The sequence below is a fragment of the Pinus tabuliformis genome, chromosome 3_1, assembly GCF_031772625.1.
Source record: "Pinus tabuliformis cultivar Carrire ecotype Pingquan chromosome 3_1, CPIR1, whole genome shotgun sequence".
NCBI lineage: Eukaryota > Viridiplantae > Streptophyta > Pinopsida > Pinales > Pinaceae > Pinus > Pinus tabuliformis.
In genome coordinates, this window is record NC_142301.1 from 626,633,780 (window position 1) to 626,644,560 (window position 10,781).

The window sequence follows — 10,781 nt, forward strand, 5'->3', positions numbered from 1 at the left end:
TATAGGTTTACTCAAATGTCAAGTGTACACACGCATTAGATGCATAATTAAATTTCACATCCAATGAGAAACCAATGATGGATTCTTATTTGCAATATTTCTTTCTTGGTTTTCAATTCTTGTATTTTCATGTTTGTCTCTCTTTATGTCAATCTAAATATGTATTGGACTTGCTAAAACAATTCAAGATAAATGACTATATACCATGTGCTACAAATTTTCAATTAGGTATCATGTCGACCGAAGAGTGTCCATCTTTGAAATTTGATGTTACCCTTCATCAATAGTTATTTAGTAACATAATCTATAGTAGACCTAACATTCATTTCGGTTTTAGTGTGGTTTCCTAGCTTATGCAAGATCTATGAAAACACTAGAAAGATAGAACACATTTTGTTCTCTAGATTAAGGGTACCTCTTAGTTTGGTATCAAACACTTTTTAAGTTTAGGCTCATTAGTTAGCTTCATCAACTCCATTTTGGTAGACAACAATAATGACAAAAAATTCACTTCTAACTATGTTTTTCGCATTAGTGTTGGACACCTGATTTGGTCATGCAAGAAACATTGTGTAGTCTCTTTAAACTGTAGAAGAAGAATATCATGGAGTTTTTAATGCAAACACATATATAGCTTAGATTCATCAAATCTTGAGAGAGCTTAGTTTTCTTATTGAGGCCTTTTAGAATAATATTTATTGTGACACACAAAGTGAAATTCAAGTTTCCAACAATGCTATTGCACAGAGTAACATAAATCATGTTGAAATTCACCCCCATTATCCTAGACAACTGGTTCAAGATAATATTGTCACTCTTTTCTATTGCAACATTTATTATCAACTCACTGATATATTTATGAAGCCATTGGTTGATGCCTAGCTTCCTAAGATACATGGTATTCCTAGTCTTCAGGAAGCTACAATTATGGGAGTGGGAGTTGTCTTATAGACGTAATTTCACCTCTTAAACCTCTAGAAAATTGTGTTGAACAAGGGATATTAGAACCTAGTTTTATGTTATTTCATCACACCTTTGGATCTTTTTGAGATAATCAGTCGAAGAATTGACTAACAACCAGTATTAAGTTCAGTGGTTGAATAGTGGAGCACTCGATTGTGTGGTTGACAGGTTAGTTGAGTAATTGACTATAAGAAAATTGGTTGAATAGTTGACTAGAAGAACTACTAAATAAGTGGTCGAATGAATCGACTAGATGGTCGAATCGACTTAGAAAGTTGACTAGCTAATGACAAATGAGTGAAATTGAATGATCAGCTAGCTAAGAAAGTAACATGGATTTCATGGAAGTATTTGGAACCATCAATGCCCATTTGTGGAATGAATATTCTACAACTCAAGGAAGTTGGTAAGATTTGGACTCTATAAATAAAGGACCTTATAGGTCTAATACTCATCATAAATTTTTGTTTTATTATCATGCATTGTGATGTTTTGATCACAATGCACTATGATTTTGTGTTACAAGAATATATTTAGAGACGACCCATCATCTTGAATTATTATTTCTCTTTTGTTATTTTCATTTATATTATATTATTTTTTCTCTACTCTTAGGTTAGGGAAAAGAGTGAGAGGGAGGGAGGAGAAAGAGCGTTGGGAAGGATGGTTAGTAAAGGTGAAAAAAAGTGTGCACATTATGATGCATGCATGTAATTTAAATGTATGTGAGTTTCTTAAACTCACACATGATATAAACACACACTATAAACATGTGCACATTATTTTGAGATCCATGAATTGCTAAATTCAAAAAGAATTTAGTGGGATCACATTTTTCCAACTACATGGTGGACAAGGTGGTTGATTTGGCTTTAGGTTGAGATTAACAAATCTCTTGGTTAGGTCCATGTAAATCAAACACATACGTTTAAACAACTTCCTAATTTTCGACCACGTTTATGTATATGCTCCATGCATTCATTGCTAAAGAAAATGCACACACTAATAGATATTTGTGTGAAAATTCTATGTATATATTTTGGAATGGTAAATTCACAGACATTCCAAAGGTCAAATGGATTAGAAACTCGATGAGGAGACAAATAGTTATTTGATCATGGATTTTGGCCATTCAAAACAAGTGTGGTTGGAAGTGGAGGTGCTAACAAGATTGAAAAATGTCTGGTCAATGGATTCTATTAATGAAGGTTTGAGAAATTGGGCAAGGAATACACAAACAAAGGCTTTTAAGGATCTTCCATTATCAGTGGGCCAAGGGATATGGTTTACTAGGAACCTTTCAATTTTGAAGAAAAATGCATTCTTTTGATAAATTGTGCAATCAGTGGATGCAATGCACTAAGTCATTTCCCATATGACAAGGAGAAATCTTACTGAGGGTAATAGTTCAATAATAAATGGATAAGAATTTTCCTCGGGGTTTTTATTAATGGAGTGGCACAAGGGTATCTTGTTATATGTGGAAGGGATGGGAGGATCATATTCTTTGTAAATAATCATTCCATTAAGATTAAAGTTGGATTGGTGGAGGGGCTAAATAATTATATAGAATGTATGAAACTAAAAAGATCTTTTTTTTCTTGTGAATGAAAGAGGAATTAACAATTTACACGTATTTGCTACTTTCCAAGTTGCTATCAGATGGATAAAATATGAAGAAAGAAACTAAATGTGTTTTCAAATTCTATCTTTGAAGAGCTTAAAAGTTTGAGCATCTTTTGCAACCATTTTGACTGCGAAATGTGGAAATTGATGGTTGATCTAAAATTGGAATTTTGATACAACCCAAAGAGGGTATTGTATGAAGGAGATGTGTAATTACTTCCATGCTCAATCTGTTGACAACTGTCCCTTTTAAAATAAAATAAAATTATTCTCTAAATAGAAAAATAATGTTGACTATAGCAAAAAATAAAATGATTATACATTTGGTTATAGCATTCAGATCATTATAAAACATTCATAATCCCACTCTTACATAATCTCACTCTCACTCAATCCAAGATGAAAAAGGTGTTGTAAAAAAATCTCACTCCCACTCTAAAGGATAAATAAAATATTTTGATGTTGATGATAAATAACATATAAAGTAATTAAAAGTAAAAAAAATAAATTATTTGAATATCCATATTAACTAACATATTTCAATATCAATTCCATATAGACAGAGAGGAAAAAATAAATTAATGTTGACCATAATAAAACATTTCAATCTATATTATATAAAGTAATTGAAAAATTAATTTTGTTATGGTTAGAACATTTCAAATAGTCTCACTATTCTATATTTTGGCCCCTTTCCAAATATATTTCTGTTTTAAAATCCATCAAAGATTTGTGGGAATTGCAAATTTAAGTTGTTGAGTCTACATAATTCAAGTGTTCAACCATTTATGCATTTAAAAATAAAATTTAAACAATAAAAAATTACACATGATGTGTGTTTATCATAACTAAAATCTAGAAACCCTTTAAAAGATCAAATCTCTTGAATTGTAAATATATATTTTTTCAAAACTTTCTCTTTAAACAAAATTTGCATCTCAATAAATTTCCTCTCTATACATACATAATCCATAATTAAAATAAATATGTAATAGTGAAAAACATTAATGATAGGAATTTAATATAATCAGTTTAAAAATTAAATACATCATCTCAACAGAGAAGTAGGTTTTTTCCTCACTATATACTAATCCTTATAAAGATTAAATAAACAGATTTATATTTAAATATTTTTTAATTAAATTTTAAATTTATTTCAAATAAAAATACTCAATACAATATAATTCAAAAACTATCATTAAAAAAATATACTTTTGTAATTAAAAAAAAAATATTTCAAAAAACCAGGTACAAAATGACGACGAGAAATAAAAAAACTAAAAAATATAAATAAAAATTTAACATTTTCTAATATATTTATATAAAAATAATAGTTTTTTGGTAACATTTTCGAATATTTTTTTAATTTTATAACATTTTCTATTAAATTTATATATAAAAATATAATTTTATAACTTTTTTTAATAATAATAAAAATTGTACAAGAATGGAGAAAAAACCTCAAGAGTATATCTTCTTCTAACCTCTTCTGGTGAAATGAAAATCAAAATAATTACAACCAAGGCGTTTAAATATCCTAAGCATTCTCCCAGGTAAAAAATTGCACGGTTATAGTTTTCATGACAAATACTTTTCAGTTACATGCACGATTACAGGTTCCCTCACAAAATACTTCAAATATTTATGTGACAACACATATACAGTTTGATTTCAGTACCACCCCTACTCGATCCATGAATTGTTTTAGCTCTTATCACTCCACCCCCATTGTCGAATTCGCCCTTGAAGAGCTGTAATGTTCCTCCAAATCGGAACATTCGATAACCATATCTTCTGAAGCATCGTTGTCCTGTTTGGCAGCCTCTCGGAGCTCTGCCACTACCTCAGTGACGCTGGGCCTATACGACGGTTGGTCCTGAACACATCTAATCGCTAAGTTAGCAACGCGAATGATGGACTTCATGTCGTAATTGTCCCCCAATCTTTTGTCTATGATTCTTGCTATTTCGCCACACCTCTCCACATGTGGTTTCGCCTGCCAAATAATTACCGTTAGTATGCACAAAAGCGTGGAACTTTTTCTTATACAATTTGTAATGAGTAAGTTCCTCACCCATCGAATGAGGTTTACTTCCTCTTCAGGTAGGCTTGAATCTATGGGTTGTCTACCACATATGATTTCAAACAATACCACTCCAAAACTATACACATCACTCTTCTCCGTCAAAGTTTGAGTAATGAAATACCTGTGAAAGACCCCACAAAGAATTAGGCAAACCAGCTCGATCATGGAAACAAAAACACTCAGTAATTGTAAATTGAGTGCCAGTTATATGTGATATGTACTCTGGATCGAAGTATCCTGCCGTTCCTTTAACCGCAGTGGTAACATGAGTGGCCTCACTATCGTCTGTGATCCTTGAAAGACCAAAATCGGCCAGTTTTCCATTGAAATTGCTGTCTAAAAGGATGTTGGCCGTCTTGATGTCCCTGTGAATTATCTTCGGGGTGCAACCCATATGGAGGTATTCCAATCCTTCAAACATAAATAACACCGTGGTCACATTACATACGAATGAAACATCTGTATAGAAATATATATTACATACGAATGAAACATCTGTACAGAAATATATATTTAGATCTATCGTAATATTGAATTTAGATCCATGGATATAAATGAAATATTTGGATAAAAATTCCGTTTAACCACAGATTTAGTAAGCAGCTCGAGGAATAAAAAATTTTGCAATACAAACCTCTTTTAAAATGCAAATCTAAAAAAAAAATCTAAGCACTTGATTTCATCATTCGTATTTTTGCAAATAAATTTGTCCACTATAACATAGGGTGAGATCTACTTGCATGTACTACTTCAAGGAAATGTAATATGCAGCTCGTTTGGATCATAAACATCAAATTGCATAAAATGCATAAGGGAGTAGTTACCCTGTGCTGTGTCTATTGCTATTTTGACTCTCTTTCTCCAGTTTAGTTGGGAAATGCGCGCACTATCACCTAGACAAGAAAACAAGCAGAAAATGCATGTTGGTACCTTAATTATTCAACTCTCACCTGCTAAACAAACATATTTTAAAACAATATATTTACCGTAAAGATGGTCTCTGAGACACCCGCTGGACATGTACTCATAGATCAGCATAAGTTCTCTAGATTCACTACAGTATCCGAGTAGAGATACCAAGTTCCTATGATGGATTCTTGAAAGAAGATCAACCTGTTATCAACTCAACCCAACGTCATTAAAGGCACCAAGTTTTCTCTCGTGTATTTTTAAAGAAGATCATACATGAAATTTACAACAAAGATTTCAGTAGATTATATTTATACGATTTCTTGATATTGAAATATCATAGAAGATTAATGAAACCAAAAGACTAAGAAAATTGCATTTCAGGAACTGGCATTTGTTCTTAAGGAAGCTAGCCTTGTTCTATTATGCTAAATAACTCTTTCATCTTCTCAAGCGGCAAAGCCTCAATGCCAGAGTGCCCTTTAGCTTAGTCTGAGGAAGATCAGTCTATGGGACTAACTCTTTTAGTCTGAGGAAAGACCATCTCTCTCTGAGCATGAGATTCTCCAAGCCAGCTATCCCTCTGAAGCTCACTCTCTTAGGCATGAAGTGAAGGAAAGGAGCTCTCTATCTTATCAATGGAAATCCTAATCTCTGGTCTGAAGAAGGAACACAAACTAACAAAAACATCCTTTAAATAAATCCATAGTTAGCTATATTACATTGTTTAAGAAAATAAAAATTACCTCATTTAAAAATTCGTTGATTCCTTGTTTAGAGAACAATGATAGCACTTTCACAGCGACATCTTTTCCATCGGGCAGTTGACCAAAGAATACCCATCCAAAACCTCCTCGTCCGATCTTATGACTGAAGTTTTGTGTGGCAGCCGCGATGTCATCTAGAGTGAAGGCATGTGACTTTGTTGGATTGGGCACCATAACCATTGAATAATCTGCATCCATTCATCCAAGTCACTGATACTTCTGCAAGAAAAATCTCAGGCCGTTTCATTATAAGATTATAGCTGTTTATCACATTATTGTATTTCTAAGCCTGACCTGGGTTCAGGACAGATTGCTCCCCTACGATACTGATCGGATCACGCTCCTTTCTCGGTAATTTCTTGCGATAAAAAACAGTGCCTACTATCAAAGCTAGACCGATGATTAGAAGTCCGCTAAGAGTTGCTCCCAAGACAACTCCCAATTCGCTCTTCTTAGAAATTGGCAAAGGCTTAAATAGGTTAGGGTTACCAGAGTAGCTGCAGCACATTTGAAAAAAAAAGATTTCCACGAACGCGGGGCAGTAAGATCAGTTATAATTTCAATTTTAGATGTATGTGGCGATGCTACGCTAGTATAGAAAAGATGAAAGGAAATTCTGAACCTCAAAATCTTAAAGGGAGATTTGTGAGAATGTAATAGTATTTTATTACTTCATTTTCAATGAATTGTTGATAAGTTTGTTGAAAAGTTGTGCAGGAATCACACCGCTGAAATTGTTATTTTCTATAAACCTGTCATAAGGAACATTGCCGCAATATGTTAGAGATCAATTCTTTTAATTTGAACAAGGCCTGTGAATATTTAATAGATACAAGAAATGCAGAAAACATTCCGGTGAACGATGCTGGTTAATTCTTTTAATTGACAATGACAATAATAATGGGAGAGGGTGGAACTTACAACTCTTTAAGGTTTTTGAGTTCAGATAGCCACTCCGGAACGCTACCACTAAGGTTGTTGTTTTGTAGATACCTAAATAATAAGTAAAGTAAATAAGCTGCAATTTCTTTACGTAAAATAATGATGAAAATCAGTTGTGTGAAAATACATAACTAAGAACGTGAACATTTTTTTGTTGGGAATTAACTTACAATCGCTCTAAGAATGCTAAATTGGAGAAATTCGGCAACGATCCCATTAGATGATTATTGTCAAGTGACCTGGCAATTTCAACACTAGGAACCAGTGAATGCTCTTTTCCACCATATTATTCAGGTTATAGACAAATCGTGTTAGGCGTTGTCTACTTACGTCACAAATTTGATGGGGCTGCTAAATTTTTGCTGGGTAAAAGAAATTTCAAATTTTAAGAAATCAGAATGCAGTCTTTAAATTATTTTTTGAATCGTGGAAATGGATTAATATTATTAAGAATTTTGTACACCCAAAATTTAAAATTTACTAATATAATTTAAATTTTCAAAAATTTATATAAAATCAATTTTCATTATTTTTTAAATATAATTTAAATTTTCAAAAATTTATATAAAATCAATTTTCATTATTTTCTAAACTAATTTGTGTTATATTTTTAATTGTGGAAATGGATTAGCATTATTAAAAATCCTGGACACCCAAAATCTTAGAATTTACAAATATAACTCAAATTTTCATAAATTTCTAGAAAAACTAGGCTAAACATATATTTTACATTTTTTGCATTCTTGTAAGGGTTACATAAAGTATCGAGCCATAAACGAAGAATAGTATAGAGCCATAAACGAAGAATTTTGTTTACATGTTAATTAATGCTGTCAACTGTCCAATGTCCGCAGGTATAGATCCCGTGAGATCCCTTCCCGACAAATTCCTGGTAACATTAGATATATCATAAGTTATAACAATTTCGGAATAGTGAGGTCAATTTGAGTAACTCTAAACAAACCAATAAAACAAGTAAACTTACAATTCCGAAATTCTTATGTCGGAAGAGCTGTTGTCACAGCTAATTCCTTCCCAGTGGATCAAATAGCAAGGATCGGATATCCAATTGATTATGCCAAATTTACTTTTGATGGCGATAAGGGCTTCAACTGCAGCTTGAAAAGAACTTGATTAAACATTGAAGTATAATTTCAGTAATATATATGGGTAATGGGGAGTTTGGTTAGGGCACTTACCATCTTTCGAATATGTTGGCGGTTGCGTGTCGATCACCCAGTAATACTCAAAAGCGTTGATTATAGGTGCAAGGGTGGAGCTATTGGCCTTGTCTAGCTCAAATGTGAAGTCAGATGTCGAAATATCATTAGTTTGGAAAGCAAGCTCTACAGCAGAGTAATTTAGCACCAACGAAACGATGTCAGGCGTTCGATATACGTCATTTATCTTGACAGAAAAGGATCTGGATTCGGGCTTATTTAGTGTCTCGATCTCTGCAAAATACAGTAACAACATTGTTTTCTTCCCTGGGACCGAACCTAAATGAAATCGAATATTATTGGATTCCGAGCTGTTTACAACCCACGCCGTTTTCAGGACATCATATGGAGGAAAATCATCGGTATTGTCGGATGAAATGGGATGTGTGGTAGTTACAGCCACCACAAGATTTTTATCAGCGGGAGGAGTTCGTGGTGTCCAGATGCGGTCGAAGTTGTCGCCAGGATACCTGCGAAATACACATATAATCAGCTGAATAATTTAAATATTACAAACGCATTAATGTATCAAAATTGGCCTTTACAAATCTATCTCCTTTCGGTACTATCGGTGTGAAGCGTTTCGCTTAAATCCCGTAACATTTATTAACCATTATAAGAAAACAACGAAATAAAACCACAAGTATCTGCTATAAGTGGTAAACTGTGTTAAATTTGGGCATGTCAGCTCTCTCTGTGAAAGGTTTTGTTTAAATCTCATAACTCCTCGGAACTATTACAAAAAATACCACGAAATTAAAGCACAGTACTCGGTTATATGAACTGAAGAACACTTTCGGACTATTATAAAATATACCACCAAATTAAAGCACAGAATTTAGAACACAGTTGTAGGAACTAAGCATTGATTTTGAAATTGTAATGATGTTTTCTGAAAAAACTAACCCCGGAACACACCCAAAATTGATATCCTTCAATATTTTCCCAACATAATGCGAAATATAGTCGCACGACTCAGTCGAAAATGACAATTAGATGTCCCACCGTAAAACATGTAAAAATTCAAATTGTTCACCTTATTACTGTCGAACCACCAACATTCTCTCTTCGTGTTAAACGCAAGAGTGTTCCTGGTTTAGCCGCTGCATGATACATGCCGACTTTGAGGGTCCTCAACTCGATAGCGTTGATAAAGGGATCATCAGTGTCAGATGTTCTGATGAAGCAGATATGCAGCACTTTGCCAGAACTAACGAATACATATTCGTAATAATATACATCTGCCTCTGTATCTCTGAATGATACGTTCTCCGAAGCCAACAAACCGAGCGTCTCAATATAGAAAGTGAAGCTTGGCCATTGTTGGAATCCGCTATAATTTCCAAGGCCAAACCATAGTCTTAAGAGGTATGGCACATCTGGAACCACAGGCAACTGATAACAAGATTTGTTGAGAGGCTTTCGGAAAACCCGTATAGTGTGCAAGTAAGAACCGTAAGCTTTTTCAGAGAGGTCCGTTATCTCAGCCGTGTTACCCACGTCTATGTAATGAGCATCCCCGACCCATGTTATGCCGTTGTGGGTTGTATTCATTTCCCCTCCGCAAGTGATACTCAAAAATCCCTCTATAAGATTACAAAACAATTAAATAAACAAAATACTTTGAACCAATAAGAAAAATAAATGAAAGAGTAGCGCTTAAAAACCCAGCACAATTCTTAAAGAGTTTTCAAAAGTCATTTATTAAACTCGAGTAGCACCTGGTTGAGAAAGAGCATTAACAACCAATAAAAACGAGCTAAAGGCGATCCAGCGGGCCCATTCGCCATCACGAATTTTGTCCATGCTCACCGGGATTTAAAAAGTTCAAATGACAGATTGGAAACAAGGGCTTTAGACAGATGGGATTTTAAAAAGTTCAAATGACAGATTGGAAACAAGGGCTTTAGACAGATGGCCACTAATTCATAGAAGACGAAAGTGTAGCCGAATAAGTTCAATTTACAACCAAAAGCTGAGTATGTTCTCAGAGTGCCGGATAGTCCAAGGGAGTTTGCGTTCATCTGAGATCACTGGAACGCCACTTACTTTGATATTAAATAAGTTAAGTGCAAAATTTTCGTAGTCAACACGATTAAAAATTACGCGTAGTCTGACGCGGCGAAATTTCGCACCGGCAACCATTGAAAGTTCACAGAAGGTACTGCTGACAACGCCGTGGCTTGAGGGTCAAATCAAGACAACTATCGCTAAAAACCCTGTGGCTATGAGGGTCAAGTCAACACAACGACCACCGACAACGTCGTT

The 10,781-nt window shown here is 33.9% G+C and overlaps 1 protein-coding gene across 1 annotated transcript; it reads right to left on the reverse strand.

Moving 5' to 3' along the window:
• Positions 1-4,200: 4,200 nt before the first annotated feature.
• LOC149188603 (putative LRR receptor-like serine/threonine-protein kinase At5g48740) lies at positions 4,201-10,526 on the reverse strand. Its single transcript, XM_089410011.1, has 15 exons — positions 10,235-10,526; positions 9,550-10,099; positions 8,493-8,983; positions 8,279-8,411; positions 8,111-8,182; positions 7,464-7,532; positions 7,273-7,344; positions 7,023-7,103; positions 6,646-6,848; positions 6,331-6,539; positions 5,662-5,788; positions 5,500-5,568; positions 4,897-5,086; positions 4,664-4,796; positions 4,201-4,585 (listed from the first exon to the last, which is right to left on the reverse strand). The coding sequence occupies exons 1-15, from the start codon at positions 10,317-10,319 to the stop codon at positions 4,304-4,306; spliced, it is 2,766 nt and encodes a 921-aa protein (XP_089266137.1). The 5' UTR covers positions 10,320-10,526; the 3' UTR covers positions 4,201-4,303.
• Between the last annotated feature and the right edge of the window lie 255 nt (positions 10,527-10,781).

Coding starts and splice junctions, on each gene's coding strand:
- LOC149188603 (XM_089410011.1), bottom strand. CDS start 10,319: ATGGACAAAATTCGTGATGGCGAATGGGCCCGCTGGATCGCCTTTAGC. Junction 7,104..7,272: donor CTCAAAAACCTTAAAGAGTT/GTAAGTTCCACC, acceptor TCCTTATGACAG/GTTTATAGAAAATAACAATT. Junction 5,789..6,330: donor TCAACGAATTTTTAAATGAG/GTAATTTTTATT, acceptor AGTTGATAACAG/GTTGATCTTCTTTCAAGAAT.